Raw genomic sequence first — 22,988 nt, 5'->3', positions numbered from 1 at the left:
ATAAGATATTAATTGGATATTGGATATCCATACCCATCCAACTTTTACTTAGATATTTTTTTAAAATATCCATATCCATGTCCAAAAGTTTTGGATGGATATTATCCAATCCAATTAGATTAGATGTATGGATATCCAATTTAAATGGATCAAATTGCCATCCCTACTCTGGATAGTAAAATAACACCTTTCATGTTGATTCAATATGGAATTATCAGATTCAACTTGATCCAATTCTTGATGGATTTATCAAATCTTCTTTTCATAGTTACGATAGTGACAAATAAAATCTTAAAAAAAATATTATCTCTCATTTATTTATTGAGAGGGTTGACTCGGCCCGGCCCATTTTTCAAACCTGCTTGAGATGAAATTATTTCTTTGACTTGTCCAACACAAGTACCCCTTTATTAGTATGTAAGCAGAGAATTTAACACATCGCCGGTGGAAACAGAAGTTGCATTATTGCATTATTTTTATCAGCCTTCGTCGACCCTTCCAAATTTTTAATATTTTTCTTTATTTTATTCAGCAACTGATGATGAACTTTATAATAACAAAAGGAGTGATTTGATTCTCCTGCCCCTTTCATGCTCGATGCTTCGGCATGCCGATAGCAACGATATAAGCCAACATGCAGGCCGCGACTAGGATGCTTCTGATGTAACGATCGATCGGGTTGCATAAAATACAATTAAAAAATCACAGACCGTTGGATATGGTTTAAATGCAAATCAATGGTTCCTATTATAAATAAACGACTTTAAGAACGGAGTGGGCAACTCGAAGGCCTGGTTTTTGTAAGTGAAAAATAATATACCAGCACTAATGTCAAAATATTGACATACTAGTATTAAAAAGAGGATCATGCTACGGTGCAACTGTGGTACCGTGCCACAGTTGCATCCAGCCGTTGAATGTACTTGAATTGGTGGGGTCTATTGATATCTAACGACTGGATGCAATTATGGCACGGTACTACAGTTGCACCACATGTTTCCCCTTAAAAAGAATATCGTAATCAAGCTAACCCTAAACATGGAACTCATGCAATCATTAATGGGATAACAAAAATATTGCACTTTTAGGAAAAAGATAAAAAAAAAACGAACAAATTAGGTATAACAAAATTTGGCCATCAAGCTAAACCTAAATGCCGACTGCACATTGAGCACAAAAAATATACCGACCTATTGGCATTTAAAAAAAAAAAAGCAAATAACTTCCGGAGTTGCTATTGTTTTTTTTTTCATTGTTTTATCTTTTTTTTTAGGGTCGAAATGGCATTAATTGCTCCACTACCAATGGTATCAAAACATACTTGCCCCCTAAACGTCACCGTATTAGCTAAAAATATCTTACTTTAATTATTTAATTGATTCATTTTTATTTTCTATTTGTAAAATGCGACATTTTGGAGCTTGTATAAATAGTCTCCAACGCTGAGCCAAAATACTTGATTCCTCTGACTGCATCTCTAAACCCTAAAATCATGCTACATGAGATGTGAACTTCTTGTTTTAGTAATACGATCATAACAAACATGGTTATTAAAAAATTAAAAATTATTAAAAACAACATATTACTCGGTAATAAAAATATTAATCTTCCATATATTGCCTACCGAGATTTCTTAAAAATTAAAATAACTTATAATCTCTATTTATATTTTATTCTCAAATTTGTGTTTGTGCCTAACAAAATTTTGGTAATATTTTTTGCCCATTTGATTTTTTTAATACTTGATAGCTTTTACATGCCTTCTAAACATGCGACTTTATATTCATTAGTTTATAAAAATTTTAAAAAAAAAAGACTTAAGATTATTATTTAACTTTTAAACCCGTGACGTACAATATAAATCTTGTGGACCACTTTAGAAACAGACTACAAGGATTGTGACTTCTACCGGAGTAACATGTTACGTTACCCAAAAAATTAACACGTGTTGCATTATCTGTGGCTGAATGTCAAATCCCAAAGAACCATCGTAATCTCAACACATTAATTTGTTAGTGTGATACTTTTGGTTGGCAGTTCCAAAAGTCCAAATGGTTCCCATTCATTTATTGCAAGCCAACGATGCCTAATAATAGCATTAGCAAGTGGCAAAAATTTGGGACTTGACTAGCTTACAGAATCTGTAAGCTACAGACGAGCAGTGAATTTTCAACAGTGAATTGTGTCCACGATATAAATAACCCATCTTATCTGTAGACTTAGATTAGAAAGCTTCTCTCTATATAATTATAAATTAAGTACAACGAGCAGAATAGCTCTCAGAAATCTACTTCAAGCTCTATCCCTCAAGATGGCGTCTGCATATTCGTCGGCGATCAACAACAACACCGTCTTACGCTGTCCAATAATCGATCTAAGCTTCGACCTCGACGAGGCTCTAACGATGACGACCACAGACACTCCGTCAACGCCATCAGATGATCAAGACCAACAGAAGATTGAAGTCACGGGAACAAACGGTGGATTGCTGATGGTGGCGTCGGACTTGCCCACAGGTGCCGGTAGTGGTACTACTGAAGGCGTTTGCATGGTCTGCATGGAAGATTTTGATTCGCAGGAATTCCCCGGCAAGCAAGTTCCATGCGGCCACGTGTTCCACGCGAAGTGTATCTCCACGTGGATCTCCCTTTCTAATTCTTGCCCTGTGTGCCGCAGTCGTTGTATAATCTCCGGCTGACGCTTTCTCGAAAATAAATAAATTGTCTTTGGAGAGTTTGCCTTTTATTACTTATGTTAAGTCCTGCATTGCGATTTATGATTCCGCTTAAATTAGGCGTTGCGAAAATTAATGGTGCCTAAACTATTGATCGGAAATTTGACACGTATAAGAAAAGATTTGAAACTGTCTTTGAAAAATATTTTGAGGTGTGTATTAATTTAATCTGTTGCATTCTCAAATTCTATTTTTTATTATAATAAAATTGGTTTTCGCTACAAATTAACGTTAAATTTTTGCCAAAGACAAGTAAAAAATAAACACTACTTTTCAAAGATGGTAATAATAATATGATAAAAAGAGAAATGATTAGGGTTCTCTCATGATTTGAGCACTTCTGACTTTTAACAGATTTTATGCCACCTGTATTTTAGTGTTAGTGGATAATTATGATTTAATTATTTTTCTTTTTAATTTATTAATCACCAATTATATTAACAGAATTTGCTCAGATGAAGATCAGATCAAGAGAGGATCCTGATCCAAAGAGAAAAATAGAAGTCTGTTTGCCAGTTTTGTAATGTTCAGTTACTGAGAAAAATAAAGAGAAAGCTGAAGAATTTGAAAGAAAATTTGATCAAGACAAAATATTATTTTTCTCATCCTTCGTGAATGTGATTACAAAGCCTTTATAAACTGATGTCTAAAACATTCTACATACACCAAATACATGTCCTAAGATTAAGCTTGTTGCTAACAAACCAGTAGCCAAAATAACATATTCCTAATGCTGGCGCTAATAACTTATAACAATCTTGCTGATTCAGAAGCCACATCACTAGCTTTTGCTAGTGTCAGTTATTTAACTAACTTAACTGAAATGTATTATGGACATCCCCCCGCAAGCTTAAGGTTTAGGCAAGACATTATCCTTGCTAGGTAGATAAGTAAAGTGATCAAATGAGAGAGGTTTGGTGAGAATGTCAGCAAGTTGATCAGAGCTGGAAACATGATCAACTAGAAGTTGCTTTAGTGCAATGAGTTCCCTGATAAAATGAAGACCCAATTCGATACGTGTACTGTGCAAATGATGCTTTAGATTACTAGCCAAAGCGTTAGCACTTTTACAGTCACGATGCAGAGTTGGAACTTGATCAAGGGAGACCTTGAGCTCTTGTAACAAATAAGTAAGCCATAAAAGCTCTAAAGTTGCCAAGGCCAGAACTCTGTATTTATAATCAGCTGCTGATCGGGAAACAATATGCCAATTTTTTGAAGACTAAGAAATAAGATTGCTGCCTAGAAACACACAATAGCCACAAATGGACATTCGATCATCAAATCAGAACTCCAACCAACATTAGTATATGTTGTTAAGGTTAAAGTACCTGAATAGAAGAATTGGATACCAAAATGTTTTGTGCATTGAAAATATCTTAAGACCTTTTTGCAAGCCTACCTATGAAAGATTGTAGGAGCAGCCAAAAATTAACTAAGCATATTGATAGTATAAGCTATATCATGCCTAGTTAAGAGAACATATTAAAGAGGGCCTACAATACTTCTATATAAAAATGGATTTTCAAATGTAGCACCCTTATCCTTTTGAAGTTTGTTAGATGTGCTCATGGGAGTATTATAGCCTTTTCTATTTAGCATATTAGCCTTTTTGAGACTATATTATAGCCTTTACTATTCAGCATATTAGCCTTTTTAAGACTATCTGCAACATATTTAGTTTAGGAAAGTTGCAAACCTTATACAAATAGAGTAAATTCAAGACCAAAAAAGTAATTAAACTCCTTTAAGTCTTTTAAGTACAAATTCTGAAATGAGATGCTAAATAACATGTTCAATGTGCTTGGAATTGAGCCAGTAATCAAAATATCAATCGCATATATAAGACTAAGCAAAATATCTTCACCAACATATTGAATAAACAAAGTATCGGACTTCGATGCTTGAGAACCCTCGTGCACTATGGATCTTTTCAACTTGTCATACTAGGCTCTTAGAACCTGCTTAAGGCCATACAAGACGTTGTTGAGTTTGCAGATATAAAGGGGATAATTGGAGTTTATAAAGCCCTCTGGCTTATGCATGAAGACATTATTTGTAAGAATACCATTGAGGAAGGTGTAATTCACATTTTGCTGCCTTACTGGTCGATGATGTATAATAGCCAAACTTAGAACTGCTCTAATAGTACATGACTTTACATTTGGACTGAAAGTCTTAGAGAAGTCAACCCCATGTGTTTGATGATATCATTTTGCCACCAAACGAGCTTTGTATTTAGAGATATTGCCGTTAGGGTTATACTTAACTCTATAAACTAGCTTGTTACCAACAATTTTAGCAGCAGCTTCAGCAGATATCAATGTCCAGGTGTTGTTTCTTTCATAGCTAAGTACCACTTAATATCATGCAATGTTGCTTTGCCACTGTTTGGTTCTAAATCTTGGAAGGCTGTTAGATAGGTTTTAGATTTGAAAATACTAACCTCTGCTCTAGTAATCATTAGATGTGAAGGTAATATAGATTGAAAAGAACTAGAAGGAAGACACGAGTATTGTGTTGAAGAAGAGTGTTGTGCTAAGTAAGAACTTTATGGAAGAGATAAAATAAGAGTAGAGATAACAGCTGATGATCCTTCATTACTACTGTCATAAAAAACAGAATTTTAGAAGAAAGAGATTTGAACAAGTGATGAAGTAGCAGTAGCAGAATCAGGCAACTGTTTTGAGATTCATTAAAGGTGACATGTCTAGCAATAAAGACTCTACTTGACTTATCTAAACACTTGTAACCTTTATGAAGAGGACTATAACTAATAAATACGCAATTTTTAGGCCTTATGTTAATTATAAGGCCTGAGTAATAGGAAAAAGAACAACCAAAGACTTTAGAAAATTGATAGTCAGGTAATTGATTGTATAACTTTTGAAAAGGAAATAGATTACCAATTATTTATATAGGCATTTTGTTTATTAGATATGAGGTTGTATGAAAAGCTTCCCACTAAAAAGAAAAAGGTAAGTCAAATTCAGAGAGTGAGACCTGTCTCAATAATGTGCCTATGTTTTCTTTCAACTATATCATTTTAATAGTAGTATGCGGACAACTATGCCTATGGTGAATACCCTTTTGTTGAAGAAATGATCTAAAGGCTATAAACTCACTCATCATGTTTGACTGCAATGCTTTAAGGAAAATTATTTTTTGATAAGAAGTCTAAAGTATTTGAATGTGTCAAGTGTTTCTGATTTAAAAGTAAGAGGAAATATCTTGCAATATCTTGTAAAATCATCGACAAATGACATATAGTATTTGTAACCATCTATAGAAGGTTCAGAAGCTGGTCCCCATAAGTCAGTATATAAAAATTCAAGTGTAGATATAGACTTAATTTTAGTAACAGAAAAATAAAATTAATGCAACTTTACATATTGACAAGCATCACAAAAGTCAATAGATTGAGTATGGACTAAATGCAAATGAAGTCTTATTATTATTATTTGCAAAACTTTATTAACTCACTGCCTGAAGTAATAAAGCTTACAGAATAATGACTAGAGCTAAGAAAAGTTAGACTCATAAAAACTTGATTATTTAATTCTTGCAAACTGTTTACAATTCCGTTATTAAAGAGAACAAACAACATTGGACTAGGTTAGGAACTTTGATCTGCAATATGAAGAAGAAATTAATCTTGAGACAGTAGTTTGTAAAGAGCACTTTTAGCGATCCCTTGTATTAGCAAAGTTCCCTTTATCTTGTCCTTGATAAAGCACAAATTGGAAAAAACAATTCAATGATTATATTGTTATTTAAAAGAAATTTAGATATAATGATAAAGTTTTTGGTGATCTTAGGTACACATAAAATATTAGTAAGATTTTAAATGAGGTCTTAAAGAGGTGTAAAAACAATTGCAGCATGTATGTGTAATTTTAAGAACTTGTCCGTTACCAACTAGCAACAAGCGAGAACCAAGATAATGCTTATCTTTAGCTAGATAATGTATATTATTGGTAAGATAATGTGTATCTTAATCATCCAAGTACCATCCTTGATTTGTAATTCCTTTTGATATGACCATATAAGCAGCTCTAGAGGCTTGATTCTGGTTTGGAAAGTGACAATAAACTAAGAAGTTTATGTTAAACCTATCCTTGGATTCAACTACAGAATAATTTTGCTTAAAACAAATATGACAAGTAATTTTTCCTCTACCATCTCCCCTTATAAAGCCATTAAAAACACTAGAAAAGCCACCATTACTATTGAAACCACCAGAAAGCCACTACTGCTAGAGAAACCACCACAAGAAAACCTATTCTACCTTGATTACTCTTTTTATTTTCGCAAGTACACAAAATCAATGATTTTGATTCTGGATTCTCATAACCCATACATTAAATATGGGCTTGTAATAAAGCATTTCCACTCTTATTCACATAATTTCCATTCTAGATTCCTTGATTATTATTATTCCAACCAAAATTACTCCTTGATTTCTTCTGATTATTTCTGGCCTAAGCTATATTAGCTGCATATTTCAACTTAACTTCATTACTAGCAATAGTGATTAGTATTAAAAATTGTCTAATTATCAAGCGATAATATTATTATTTTGTGCTTATGTTAGAATTTATATTTGTGTTTATACAATATATTAGGAATTATTAATTATGTTTTAAATATATCTAATCTTGTGTATTTTTGTGTGTTTATTAGGTAAAATATTAATTTCACGTAATTCGGGGCTCCAAATAGATAAACAAAGGTCAAATTTAGATTCTGGAGGTCCAAAAACCTCAAGATCAGTCAAAATCAGCTTAAAATTGAGCTTGTGTAAAAAGAGTTTACTTTTCCTGTTGACAGAACATTGATTGGATGATGAAATGAGCTTACAATAGATATGAATGCATGGGATAGCTAGCAATTTTGACTAAATCTCAACCGTTCATGATTCAATGGCCATGATTGTGCCACGTGACAATGGTTGGCGAAGCAAGTTGTAGGATCCGAATTTTTATATTCGGGTCGACCCGATCCACCCATTAACCCGCCAAATCTCAACCGTTCTTTGGCCAAATTGGACGAGTCAAATGATGCCACGTGTGATGTTGACTTTTGAAGTTTGACCAGCCATTGGATCTTGATCTAATGGTTGTGAGGAGTACATGCATGAAGCTTATGATAGACCGCAAAACACTGGATTATGAATTTATTTTTCTATAAATAGAGTCTCATTTTTATGTTTTTAATCATCTCTCTACAACTCTCTTCTTCTCAAATTCTCTCCATCTCCCTGTAATCTTAATTTTCAGGTGTGTTTTTAATATTTTGTATAATTATTTTTATAAATAAAATTAGTTTTATTTTCAATTTTAGTTGTTTTTATTACTTTTAATTATAAGTAATTCAATTTTAATAAATCCTTTTATTTCAATTATGCTCAACTAAATAATATTAGTTAGGGGAAGGTGAAACTCTTAGGAAATAAATATGATTTAATCAAATTCTATTTTTAATTTTATAAATTAAGTTATTTTCTATTTAATTTTATACATATTTTATATTTTGAAATTTTGATTTATTGTAGACAAACAAATGAATTTGGCACAATAAATTCTTAATATCTTAATATAAGGTATGGTAAATTGATATTTTGACTTATTGTAGACAAATTAAATTTTGGCACAATAAATACTTAATCCATCATAAAATTAAAGGGAAAATAATAATAATTTATATAATTAATCTTTTGGACAATAAATCTAAAAAAAAAGGCAAAAAGAATTTATTTACTACTAAGAGTGGATCCACAACCCTAACTAGTTCAATTTCATAGTTTCATTTAAATTAAGTTGTTTATATTCAAGTTTTAATTTCAATTTTTAGATAAAATAAAATAAACAAAGTAAATCTTTTCTCTGTGGATTGACCTCGGACTCACCGAGCTATAATACAACAAGACACTCTTATATTTGGGAGTTTAAAATTACTTTTAAGTTGTGTCAAGTTTTTAGCGCTGTTGTCGGGGAAAAGTTTTTATTTGGTTTGTTTTTCTGTTTTTTATTTTTCTCTTATATGTAAATTTTCGTTTGCCCCCTTTTCTTTTTCTTAAATTCTCTTTTATCCCCACATCTTTCATAATTCTAGTTTCACCCCCAACAATTCTCATTTCTAGCTCATTCGTCTCATAATTATGTTTTGACCCCAACATCTTTCAAAAGTTTCACATTCATCCCACATGACTCAATTCTAAACTTCTAAAAATTACGGTGTTGCCATAAAATTAAAAATAATTTGCAATAAGATCCCTAGACGAAATTCCTCAAAATAATCAATACTTGGACTAACATCTTGGACATACTTTGGACCAAACTAACTATAACTACTAACTCTTAACTTACTAACTGCTAACTGCTAACTTTTTTTTTAATTTCAGTTATTTAATTTCCTGCATTTATTTTATTTCATATTTATTTATTATTTATTTATTTTTGCTTTATTGGTGGGTTCAAGCACCAAACTAACTACTAACTCTTAATTTTTGTTTTCAGTTATTTAATTTTCATTATTTATTTTATTTTGTAATTGTTTTTGCTTTATTGGTGGGTTCAACTGCTAAAATTGTTATTTAATTTTAGTTTTAATTTTCTTTTGTACACTTATATTATTTGCATATTTATTTTTTTAAATTTTTAATTAGTCTTTTTAATTTTGTTATTAATTTGTGTGAATATTATCTTTGTGACATAACCATTGCATGGGACGTTGGTCTCGAACTTCAAGTGGCAGGTTAATTCGTAGATCTCAATCTCCTCCACCAATCATGGATGAGAACCAAGACGAAAGCTTTGTGCACGAACCTAATCCTCAGATTGATCAGGGAGATAATCATTCTCAACATGGGCATGATCAGAATCAACCAAGAACTCTGAGAGACTACATGAATCCAACCAGAATCGGAGCACCGTCGTGTATAGTATTCCCTCCAGAAGCATCTCGATTCAACTTTAAACTAGGTATTATCCAACTTTTACCAACATTTCATGGTTTAGAATTTGAGAATCTGTACTTGCATATAAGAGATTTTGAGGAAGTTTATAATACATACACAGACCAAAATTGTAGCATGAACATAATTAGGTTAAAGCTTTTTCCTTTTTCATTAAAAGATAAAGCTAAAACTTGGCTACAAAACCTTATATCTAGATCAATAAGAACTTGGAATAACATGTAAGAAAAATTTTTGAAAAAATTCTTTCCACCTCATAGAACAAATTCTTTTAAAAGGCAAATAACTTCTTTCACTAAAAAAAAATGGAGAAACATTATACCAATGTTGGGATAGGTTTAAAGAGTTGCTTAACATATGCCCATATCATGGTTTTGAAACTTGGCGATTGGTCACTTACTTCTACGAGGGCTTAATACCCCAAAGTAGACAGGTTGTTGAAATGATGTGTAATGGTGAATTTAGGGATAACAATCCCGAGGATGCACTAGATTACCTTGACCAATTAGCTGAAAATGCACAACATTAGGATACTGTTGGAACTTTTGAATTGACAAATAAGCAATAACCATCTCCATCTAGTGGAGGAATCCATAACCTTAGGGAAGATCATGATTTACAAGCAAAATTTGCATCCCTAGTTAGGAAGGTTGAAGCTTTGGAGCATAAAAAAAGTGATCAAGTAAAATCTGTTCAAGAAATTGCATGTAACATATGTAGTTTGAATGATCATTTCACTCAAGATTGTTCCACTCTACCTGTACTTAAAGAATGTCTAAATGATCAAGCTAATGTCATTAACACTTTTAATAAACCAAACCCATATTCACAGACTTATAATCCTGGTTGGAGAAATCATCTGAATTTCAGTTGGAGGAATAATAATAATGGGCAATCTTCACAAGCACCACCTCCACAAAATTTCCAAAATGCTCAGCCTTATGCACCATATGTTCCACCACTATGGAAAAATCTGGAAGACATAATGCATTCATTCATCAGAAAGCAAGATGTTATTAACAATCAAAATGCACAAACTTTTTCTGATTTGAAAGATACTCTTGCTAAAATTGCTTTTGCACTCACAATTCAAGAAAAAGGAAAATTTCCAGCCCAACCACAACCAAATCCTAAAATTCAACAAAATTCATCTACAGACCAAGTCAAGTCAGTTATAACTCTTCATAGTTGTAAGGTTGTTGATAGACCTATGCCTGAACCTTGTGAAAATGATGAAAATTCAAAGGGTAAGGAAAGACTAAATGAACTTACACCTAGTGAAGAAATAACTAGTATTCCATCTGAACCACCATTTCCGCATGCATTGAATAAACCAAGGAAATCAAACCACTCTTCTAAAATTTATGAAATCTTTAAGCAAGTGAAAGTTAACATTCCTCTATTAGATGCAATCAAGCAGGTACCTTTATATGCCAAATTTTTAAAGGACTTGTGCACTGTTAAGAGGAAATTGAAGGTAAGAAAGAGTGCTTTCATGGCCGAACAGGTAAGTACAATTCTGTCTACTAATAATAAGTTGAAATATAAAGATCCTAGTTGTCCTACTATTTCTTGTATTATTGGTGATCACATAATTGAGCATGCTTTATTAGATCTTGGTGCTAGTGTTAATTTGCTTCCATATTCAGTTTATCTTCAACTTAATCTTGGTGAGTTAAAATCAACTTCAACTACATTTTTGCTTGTCGATAGATCAGTTAAAGTACCAAAGGGAATAGTAGAAGATGTTTTAGTACAAGTTGATAAATTCATATACCCTATGGATTTTATTGTCTTGGAAACTGAACCTATTGTGAATAATTACAAACCAATTCGTGTAATTTTAGGTCGACCAGTTTTAGCAACTGTTAATGCTTTGATTAATTGTAGGAATGGTTTAATGAATTTATCCTTTGGGAATATGACTTTGGAATTGAATATTTTTCAACATGTGCAGGCAACCTAGTGAAGAAAATGAGAATGAAGATGATACTGATGAACAAAAGGAATTACTTGAATCTTGTATCAAGGAAAATATTCAAAAAAGGAATTTTTCTGAACTCTCTGATGTTTGTGTAGTTAATTCAATTGAGTCAAATAAGCAACTTGACTTTAATATTTCTAATATAGATTCATTGCTTGATTCTGTGCAGACTTCACAAAATTATGATGACAAGCCAAAATTTAAGGAGCTTGGAAGTATTGAAAAGACAGAACAACAAGAAACACCTAAACTGGAATTGAAACCTTTGCCTGAAGGATTGAAGTATGCTTTTCTTGGAGAAGAACAAACTTATCCTGTTGTGATTTCTTCTATTTTAACAAGCGACCAAGAAGGTAAGTTACTAACTGTTTTTAAAAAGCATAAAAATGCAATTGATTGGACTTTAAATGATATTAAAGACATTAATCCCTTAATCTGCACACATAGAATTAATTTGGAAGAAAATGCTAAAACATGTCAACAACCTCAAAGAAGATTAAACCCACACATGAAAGAGGTAGTCAAAACAGAAGTCCTTAAATTGCTTGATGTGGGTAAGTCCTACACAAGTAGTGCCTCAAAAATCTGGAATCATTGTTGTTAAAAATGAAAAAGGTGAATTAATTCCAATACGAATTACATTTAGTTGGCGCATGTGCATTGATTATAGAAAGTTAAATGAAGCCAGTAGAAAAGATCATTTTCCATTACCATTTCTTGACCAAATCTTAGAAAGAGTAGCAGGACATCCCTACTACTGTTTTTATATGGATATTCAGGTTATTATCAAATTCCTATAGCACTTGAGGACCAAGAAAAGACCACATTTACATGTCCTTTTGGAACATTTGCATTTAAAAGAATGTCATTTGGGCTTTGTAATGCTCCTGCAACATTTCAAAGATGTATGTTAAGTATTTTTGGTGATATGGTTGAACATTGTTTAGAGGTATTTATGGATGATTTAACTGTGTTTGGGAATTCTTTTGATGATTGCCTTGATAATTTGGAGAAAGTTTTGAGAAGATGTGTTGAAAAAGAACTCGTGTTGAATTGGGAAAAATGTCACTATATGGTTACTTCTGGAATTATTTTGGGTCATGTTGTTTCTATTAAAGGAATTGAAGTTGATGAAGTAAAAATTGAAGTCATATCTAAATTGCCACAACAAAAAACAGTTAGAGATGTGCGATCCTTTTTAGGACATCTAGGATTTTATAGGAAGTTTATAAAAAACTTTAGTGCCATATCTAAACCACTTTGTAACCTCTTATTAAAAGATGCACCGTTTGAATGGAATGATGATTGCCAAAAATCTTTTGAGAAAATAATTTGTCTTTTAACATCTGCACCTATTATGCAATCTCCTGATTGGTCTTTGCCCTTTGAATTAACGTGTGATGCAAGTGATTTTGTTGTTGGTGCTGTTTTAGGATAAAGAAGGGATGGTAAGCCTTTTGTGACTTATTATACGAGTAAGACTTTGGATAGTGCTCAAATGAATTATTCTACAACTGAAAAAGAATTACTTGCTGTAGTATTTGCATTAAACAAATTCAGTTCATATTTGCTTGGGTCTAAATCTGTAGTGTTTACTGACCACGCTTCTGTGAGATATTTGATGAGTAAACAAGATGCCAAACCGAGACTAATTCGTTGAATTTTGTTACTTCAAGAATTTGACCTTACCATCAAAGATAAAAGGGTGCTGAAAATGTTGTTGTTGATCATCTATCAAGACTCACATCCGAATTCTGCACTAATATAACACCCATCAATGATTCTTTCCCTGATGAATTTTTATTTTTTGTTAATTCAATGCCATGGTATGCTAACATTGTTAATTTCCTTATTACAGGTAAAATTCCTTTGCAATGGAATTCTCAAGAGAAGAAGAAATTTTTTGTTGAAGTAAAGAAATTTTATTGGGATGACCCTTACTTGTTCAAATATTGTTCAGATTAAATTTTTCGGCGATGTATTCCTGATAATGAGGTAAGTAGTGTCATTAATTTTTGTCATTCTGAAGCATGTGGTGGACACTTTTCTTCAAGAAAAACTACTGCTAAAATTTTACAGTGTGAATTTTATTGGCCTACCATGTTCAAAGACATGAATTTTGCAAAACTTGTGAAAAATGTCAAAAATTATGATCAATTACAAAAAGAAACATGATACCCTTAAATCCCATACTTGAAATTGAAATAGTTGACTGTTGGGGAATTGATTTTATGGGTCCGTTTCCATCATCTTTTGGATTTGTATATATATTAGTTGCAGTTGATTATGTCTCAAAATGGATTGAACTAATTTCTTGTCGAAATAATGATAGTAAAACTGTAGTTAAATTTTTAAGAGAAAATATTTTAAGTCGATTTGGAATCCCTCGAGCCATTATCAGTGATGGAGGTAAGTATTTTTGTAATAAGTCATTTGAGTCTTTAATGAAGAAATACAGAATTACACATAAAATTGCTACCCCTTATTATCCTCAAACAAATGGTCAAGTTGAATTAGCAAATAAGGAGATAAAACAAATTTTAGAAAAAACGGTTAACCCAAACCGAAAAGATTGGTCTCTTAGACTTAATGATGCACTTTGCGCTTACCGTACTACATTTAAAACGTCATTAGAAATGTCACCCTATCGGTTAGTTTACGGTAAACCTTGTCATTTACATGTTGAACTTGAACATAAATCACTTTGGGCTATTAAAGCTTTTAATTCAAATTTAGATGATGCTGGTAATGTGCAAAAATTGCAATTGAATGAACTTGATGAATTAAGGAATGATGCATATGAAAATTCAAGAATTATTAAGGCAAGAACAAAAGCATTTCAGGATAAAAGAATTTTTCAAAACACATTTGAAATTGGTCAAAAAATGTTGCTTTATAATTCTCGTCTTCATTTATTTCTAAGGAAGTTAAAGTCAAAATGGAGTGGCCCATTTGTTATAAAAAATGTATATTCATATGGGGCTATAGAAATTGAAAATCCAAATAATGGTATCACATTTAAAGTTAATGGTCAAAGATTAAAACCATATCTGGAACATCACCCATGTGACGAGGATACCGAAATTAATTCGGGTGACTCACCAGTTCTTGATTAAGTCTTTAATGATTACTTTTTTTTTGTGTTTTACTATTATTTTGCCATTTCATTGTTTGATTTTTTTTTCTCTAGATTGATGCACTGTACATATTTTTTTTAACATTATTTTTCTTGTGTAAGCGTGTTTGTTTGACAGTTGTACATTCTCTCATCAATTTTCATTTTACATCATGAGCACCTCAATGAGAAAATTCATGTTCACACATCTTAAAAGATTTCTACGTGTGAAATTTCACTTAAGAGGCCTGATACAAAACTGTAAATCACATCCACTTTGGGATCTGCAACCACCGAAATTTGTGTCCTATGTTGAGAATCTAGAAATACAACTCAGAGAAATAGAGCGTGGCATATATGAATTTCAATTGGAGCTTGAGGTTAACTCAATGAGAGGACGAATGTAAGTTCATTTTCCTTTTATATTGTGTGTTTCTTTTTGCTCGCTTTTGTTAACATGAATATGTTAATAATATTGATTTTGATGATAACAAACTTTAAATGGATTTTGATTAAAATGTTGGAGTTATTCCTTAATAAATGAGAGCCTTATAAAACATTCCAATTATATTCATAAAAGATGTATCATTGTTAAATTTCAAATTGGAAAATGATTCTCAGCCAAATCTGGCTTAAACTGTGATTCTGGAAATAAACGGTGAACCTTTTATTTAAACGGTTAACTGACTAAAAACAGAGAGCAATATATTGCTTAAGCTCTAACCGATTAAGAAAAACGGAAAACACAAAAAACTGGGAAGGCTATTGGAATTTAACGGCGAACCGTTTATTGAAACGGTTAACCGATAAAATCCAGAATGAAAGATTGTACCTGGAAACAAATGGCAAAAGCTTAACTGAAACGGATAAAGCTAACTTGTTTTGCAGGTTACTGAAAACAAACGGCGAACCGTTAATTACAAACGGCTAATCGATAATTTCCAGAGAGGTCATTTCATCCAAATCCTTAACCATTTAATGTAAACAAATAACTGATGTTCATCTTGTAGGTCTCTGGAAATTAATGGCGAAAGGGTAACTATAAACGGCAAACCGTTTATTTGAAAATTGGTCCAACGGTAACTTTGACTAAGCCTAAACGGTTAACCGTTAATGGTTAATGGCGAACCGTTTGTGAGCAAACAGTCTATAACGACTAGTTTTTCAACTCCAACTATAAATAAGCTCATTCAAATTCAAACAAGATTGATCAAGACACGACCATTGAGCTTATATCCGAGAATACAATCTTCATAAAGCTTTAAAACACATTATTGCTTCATCTATTCACATATTGGGCATTGATTTGTAATCTTAAATATTGTGTAAGAGAAAAATAATTTTTAATCTTTTACTTTGAATGATTGTAAGTGTTGGGATACACTTGAGTTAAGAGATTGGGGATAATCTCTTGTTGTAAAGGTTCATTGACACCTTGGAAGTCAAGTGTAAGCATTTGAAGCCTTGGAGGCTTGCTTAGTTGAATCCTCAAGCCTGGAAAGTTTGGAGGTGTGGATTTAGGCGAGGTTGGCCGAACCACGTAAAAATCTCCGTGTTTGAATCTCTCTTCCCTTATCTTTTTATATTGTAATTGATTTAATTGTTATTTCATTAAATTCATTTTAGATTTGCTTGATAATTTGTTTTAGGATCAAATAATTTTTAGAATCCCAATTCACCCCCCTCTTGGGTTGCACACTTGTATTTCATTTGGTATCAGAGCTTGGTTCTCTTGTTAGGACTTAACTGTCTAGAGTAAAAGATCCATGGCAACCCAAAATGACTCAACCTTTAGGGAATGACAGTCCACAACTAGACCACCGGTCTTTGACGGAAATAACTACCCATATTGAAAAACTAGGATGAGAATTTATTTACAAGCACTAGATTATGAAATTTGGGAAGTTATATGAGATGGTCCGTTTTTGCCCCTAAATAAAAATGAAGTCAGGGAAGATATTCCAAAACCTTCAAGGGAGTGGAATGAATTGGAAAAGGAAAAATTTTCTCTAAATTCCAAAGCTATGAATGCTTTATTTTGTGCACTTGATAAGAAAGAATTTCATCGAGTATCTAGTTGTGAAAGTGCTAATGAAATTTGGCACAAACTTGAAGTAGTCTATGAAGGCACAAATCAAGTGAAAGAGTAAAAAATTAGTAGGTACACTCGACAATATGAGTTGTTCAAAATGGAATAAAATGAGAGTGTTTACTCTATGTATACGAGATTTACGGACATAGTAAGCACCCTAGGAGCCCTAGGAAAGGTCTTCTCAATTAACGAGAAAGATAAGAAAATCATTAGGTCACTTCTAAAAGAATGGAGACCTAAAAGAACCGCTATTGAAGAGGCCAAAGATTTAAATACTTTACCTCTTGATGATTTAATTGGTTCTCTCATTTCATATGAAGAAGATTTGGCCGCAGAAAAAGGGCATGGGGAGAGTGAACCGGATGATGAAGAGCTGGCCATGCTAGCAAGGAGGTTTAGAAAATTCTTCAAGAAAACTGAAGAGCGAAGAAATTTCAGAAACTTCAAGAACCAAAGGGAGAAGAAAGAGGAAATCACATGCTATGAATGCAAGAAGCCTGGCCATATAAGATCAGAGTGCCCACTTATCAACAAACTCAAGAAGAAAGCCATGGTTGCAACTTGGGGTGATAGCGAGGAAGATTCAAGTGATGAAGAAGGGTCGCAAGAAGTATCAAACCTAGCGCTTATGGTAGTAGGAGGGGATGATGATCTCAATGAGGTAAGTGATCCCACCTATGATGAATTGTATGATGCTTTTAAAGAATTGCATAATGAGTTGATGGAGATTAGTAAAAATAATGTATGTCTTAAAAATGAAATGACAAAGCTTAAAAATGAAAATAAATCCCTAAATGCAAGAATTGCATGCCTAGAAATAGAGAACAAAACATTGCATGATGAAATTGCATTATCAAGTGAGAAACCTAGCATCTCACATGAGCATTTAGAATCACACATAGATGATTTGAAAAATGAAAACCAAATGCTTAAGAAAAAGAGCAATGAGTTGAATGAGATTGTTTTGAAATTTACAAATGGGTAAAAGATGTTGGATAATATGCTTAACTCACAAAAATGTGTTTTTGATAAAGGAGGACTTAGGTATAAGCCTAACTTGAAGCAAAAGTATTATAAGAATTATTTTGTTAAAGCTACCTCCACAAGTGATCATAAGATTGTATGTCATTTTTGTAATCAAAATGGTCATATGAAAAATAGGTGTCCAGTAAAAAGAAATGCATATTATGGTATGAAATGCATTTGGGTTCCAAAAGGAATCACTACTAACTCTCAAGGACCCAAAAAGCTTTGGGTACCTAAAACTTGAGATTTTCTTTGTAGGGCTTGAAGAATAAGAAAAATAAATGCTACTTGGACAGTGATTGTTCAAGGCACATGACCGGAAACTATGCATGATTCTCAAGCTTCACCAAAATTGAAAATGGTGGAGACGTATCTTTTGGAGACAACTCAAAAGGAAAAATTATTGGAATTGGAAATGTTGGTAAAGTTTCCTCAACTCTAATTGAGAATGTATGTTTGGTTGAGAACTTGAAACACAACTTAATTAGTATTAGTTAATTATGTGACAAATGTTATAAAGTTATCTTTGATAAATTTAGTTGTGTTATTGAGAATTCATGTGATGGCAAGATCTTATTTGTTGGGAATAGATGTGGTAATGTTTATATCATTGACATATAATGTGCATCTACTTTTAATAAATATTTTTCAACATTGCATGATGATAGTTGGTTATGACATAGAAGGTTAGGATATGCAAGTATGGATTTGATTTAGAAAATTTCAAAAAATGATTTAGTTAAAGGTCTTCCAAAAATTGGTTTTCAAAAAGATAAGATTTGTGAAGCTTGTCAATTTGGAAAACAAATCAAAACATCTTTCAAAAATAAAAATCATATTTCTACTTCAAAACCACTTCAACTTCTTCACATAGATTTATTTGGGCCTTCTAGATATGCTAGTCTAAATGACAAATATTATGCATTTGTGATAGTGGGTGATTATTCTAGATATACATGGGTATTATTCTTAGCTAATAAGGATGATGCTATTGATGCCTTTAAAGTGCTTTGTAAGAAAATTCAAAATGAAAAAGGGTATGGTATTGCATGCATTAAGAATGATCATAGAGGAGAGTTTGAAAATCATGCATTTGAGACTTTTTGTAATGATTTTAGTATTGAGCATCAATTTTCATCACCTAGAACTCCACAACAAAATGGAGTTGTTGAGAGAAAGAATAGATCCATTCAAGAAATGGCTAGGACTATATTGAATGAAAATTCATTGCCTAAGTATTTTTGGGCCGAGGCCGTCAACACCGCTTGTTATGTTTTAAATCGTGTGTTGATTAGACCTAACCTTAACAAAACTTCATATGAACTTTGGAAACATAGAAAACTCAATATTGGTTATTTTAAAGCTTTTGGATGCAAATGTTTTATTTTGAACACAAAATACAATCTTGGCAAATTTGATCCAAAATCTGATGTTGGTATTTTTCTTGGTTATTCAAACTCAAGCAAAGCTTATAGAGTTTATAACAAAAATATACTAATTGTAGAAGAATCTATGCATGTTACATTTGATGAGTCTAACCCCTCCTCTGCGGAGAAAGGAATAAATTATGATGATGCAGATGGAGAGTTACAAAAAGAACCATCAAAGGATTATCAAGAGAATGCACCACAAAGAAATCAAGAGGATTAACAAGAAGAGCAAACAAATATGGAGCAACATGAAGGTACTTCTCAAGCACTCCCCAAAGAGTGGAGGTATGTGTCTTCTCACCCTAAAGATGTAATTTTAGGAGATCCATCACGAGGTGTTATAACTAGATCATCACTTAGGAATACTTGTGAGCATAATGCATTCATTTCTCAAACTAACCCAAATCCTTTGCGGATACGGAAAATGATGAATCTTAGATTATGGCAGTGCAAGAGGAGTTAAATCAATTTGAAAGAAACAATGTGTGGAAATTAGTTCCTAAACCGGAACATCAATCCATTATAGGTACTAAATGGATATTTAGAAATAAGATGGATAAATCCGGTGTGGTTGTAAGAAATAAAGCTAGATTAGTGGCTCAAGGTTACAACCAAGAAGAAGTAATTGATTTTGATGAAACTTTTGCACCTGTTGCTAGACTAGAATCAATTAGAATATTGTTGGTATTTGCATGTCATAAAGATTTCATTTTATTTCAAATTGACGTGAAAAGTGCTTTCTTAAATGGGTATATTATGGAAGAAGTGTATGTAAAACAACCCCCTGATTTTGAAAATAAAAAATTTCTAAATCATGTTTATAAGTTGTTTAAAGTCTTGTATGAATTAAAACAAGCACCTAGAGCATGGTATGATAGGCCTAAGAATTTCTTGTTAGAAAATGATTTTTCCATGGGCAAAGCGGATACTACTCTCTTTGTCAAATATAAGGGCAAAGACATACTTGTTGTTCAAATTTATGTTGATGATATTATTTTTGGGTCTACTAATGAATTGTTGCGTAAAGAATTTTCATCTTGCATGAGTAATGAATTTGAAATGAGTATGATGGGAGAATTGAAGTACTTCCTTGGGCTGCAAATAAAACAAAATGAGGAAGGAATTTTTATAAATCAAGCCAAGTATATAAAAGATCTACTCAAGAGATTCGACATTGATGACTCAAAGACCAAAAACACTCCGATGAGCACAACAACCAAACTTGACAAAGATAAAAAAGACAAGTAAGTGGATATCAAAATGTATCGAGGTATGATCGGATCTTTACTTTATTTAACTGCAAGTAGACCCGATATTATATTTAATGTATGTTTGTGCGCAAGATTTCAATCATGTCCCAAGGAATCTCATTTGCTTGCTGTTAAAAGAATTTTCCGTTATTTGAGTGGAACCATACATATTGGCCTTTGGTATCCTAGGGGAACTCATATAGATTTAACATGCTATTCGGATGCGGACTTTGCCAGTTATAAAGTTGATAGGAAAAGCACTAGTGGAACTTGCTATATTCTAGGTCACTCACTTGTTTCATGGTTTAGAAAGAAACAAAATTCTGTTGCACTTTCAACTACCGAGACTGAATATATAGCTGCAGGAAATCGTTGTGCGCAAGCTCTTTGGATGAAACAAACACTTAGAGACTATGGTATTAACCTAGAACAAATTCCTATTAAGTGAGATAATACTAGTGCTATAAATCTTTCAAAGAATCCCATTCAACACTCTAGAACCAAGCATATAGAAATAAGACATCATTTCTCGAGAGATCATGTTCAAAAGGGAGATATTGCATTAGAGTTTATTTCTACAGAAAAAAAACTCGTCGATATTTTTACCAAACCCCTTGGCGAAGAACAATTTTCAAAAATTCGGCATGAACTTGGGATGATGAAATTTTCGCATTAACGTCTCTATTCATGCTATTGAGTGTATTGAATTGATTGTCTTATTGGTGATTTGATGATTTAATATTTATGAAATGCTTAAGCTTGATATTCAAATGATGTGCTTGCTTTGTTAATTCTTGATTGATTACATGAATTAATTGCTTGAATACATGTTCATGAATCATGCATTAAAATGACTCATAAAATATTTTAAAATCAATTAAATAATCTTGGAATGTATTATTTGCTGGCCAAAAATTAAATCAAGTGTGCGAAATTATAGATAAAATAAACGGCTAATCGTTTCCAATAAACGGTGTACCGTTTTATTCCAGAAACTAGATTATATGTCTGCCTTTTAACCCTTTTACCGTTTGATGCAATCGTTAAATTGTTTAAAAACATAGAGCTGTCTAGAAGTTACTCCTTAGCTGTTAAGAGCTTAACCTTTCACTGTTTCCCATTCTTTAGCCTCTGGAAGTTACCCCTTAACCGTTTAAATAAACAGTTAACCGTTTTCGTGATTATAAAACTGTTCAAAGGTTTTTCTTCTCATTCTCCAATTGTCCTTTCACCGTTTCGGCCATTGTTGCACAACCGAAGCTTCCTCTGCCGTCAAACCTTCATTTTTCTTGTTTTTCTTGCCAAATCAAACCTATAACATTATTTCGTATCACCTTTAGAACACTTTCACCAATTCAAATCTTCAAATCAAGCCCAAAATTGAAAAATCCCAAATCTAAACTCTAACTGCAATTGTTCGGGTTTCTTCTTTTTTAACCTAATTCTTGCCCTTCTTCAACCAAATTGAGCTTCAAAATCACATCCTTTACTCATTCCTAAGCAAATAATTAGTTCATCTTCTTCTCATCACATCTCTCCCGAATTTTTCAAACTCCCTTATTCTTCACCATGGCTGCACCCCCTCGGAGAAATCTCAGGTGAAAATTTGTGCCTCCAAGGAATCCTATACCACCACGGGAAGTCTCTGAATTCGTAAGAATTCATTTCCCCATGCCTTCCTTGGCTAAGCGGTTCGAGGATCGCTTCAATAGTCGCAAGGTACTTGACTCTCCCTATGTTGAAATAGATGATTTCAGTACCTTAGTTGTATGTGGTAGAAGCGTTAGGGATATGCTTCAGCCTTGAGAGTCTGCCATTGACTTTGATGATCGAGTTTATCCCAATTTAATGTGAGTCTTTCATTCGAACATGGAAATCTCTGCAACTCGCCTAGATAGGATAGTTACTCAAGTCGGCGGTGTGCCTATGGAATTTGATGGTGAGGACCTAAATGGCTTTCTAGATATCTCTAGTGAGGGTCATGAAATTTATACCTCTAGGAAAGCCCTTTCGTTTGACGGTTTTAGTCATGTTGATGGAGTCCGCAATATTTGTCGCCGTCGAGACTTGTCTAATGAGATATGTAATCTACTTTTTCGATCTTAACTTTTACCTCTCCAAGTTCGCATTTTTCACACTATTTTACAGCACATAGTGAGTCCTAGGAAGGGTCACTTGGATGAGGTTACGAGGTTGGACGTGGGCCTATTAGACAGCCTCATTACAGGTCGTCCCATTAACCTCGACTATGTTATTGTGCGGCACATGATGAGTACTCCCGCGGTTAACCACCGCTTGCTTCCATATGGCAGTATCATTACTAAGATACTGCGACACTTTGAGGTGCCTCTTCTCGATACCGGTTATATAGAGACTAGACG

The 22,988-nt window shown here is 32.8% G+C and overlaps 1 protein-coding gene across 1 annotated transcript; it reads left to right on the top strand.

Moving 5' to 3' along the window:
* Nucleotides 1–2,163: 2,163 nt before the first annotated feature.
* On the top strand, nt 2,164–2,736 carry LOC18055438 (RING-H2 finger protein ATL72). Its single transcript, XM_006451220.2, has one exon. The coding sequence runs from the start codon at nt 2,312–2,314 to the stop codon at nt 2,696–2,698; it is 387 nt and encodes a 128-aa protein (XP_006451283.1). The 5' UTR covers nt 2,164–2,311; the 3' UTR covers nt 2,699–2,736.
* Nucleotides 2,737–22,988: the final 20,252 nt, after the last annotated feature.

Source organism: Citrus clementina, unplaced genomic scaffold (assembly GCF_000493195.1).
Source record: "Citrus clementina cultivar Clemenules unplaced genomic scaffold, Citrus_clementina_v1.0 scaffold_1, whole genome shotgun sequence".
Lineage (NCBI taxonomy): Eukaryota > Viridiplantae > Streptophyta > Magnoliopsida > Sapindales > Rutaceae > Citrus > Citrus x clementina.
This window is presented reverse-complemented; position numbering and strand designations above follow the sequence as displayed.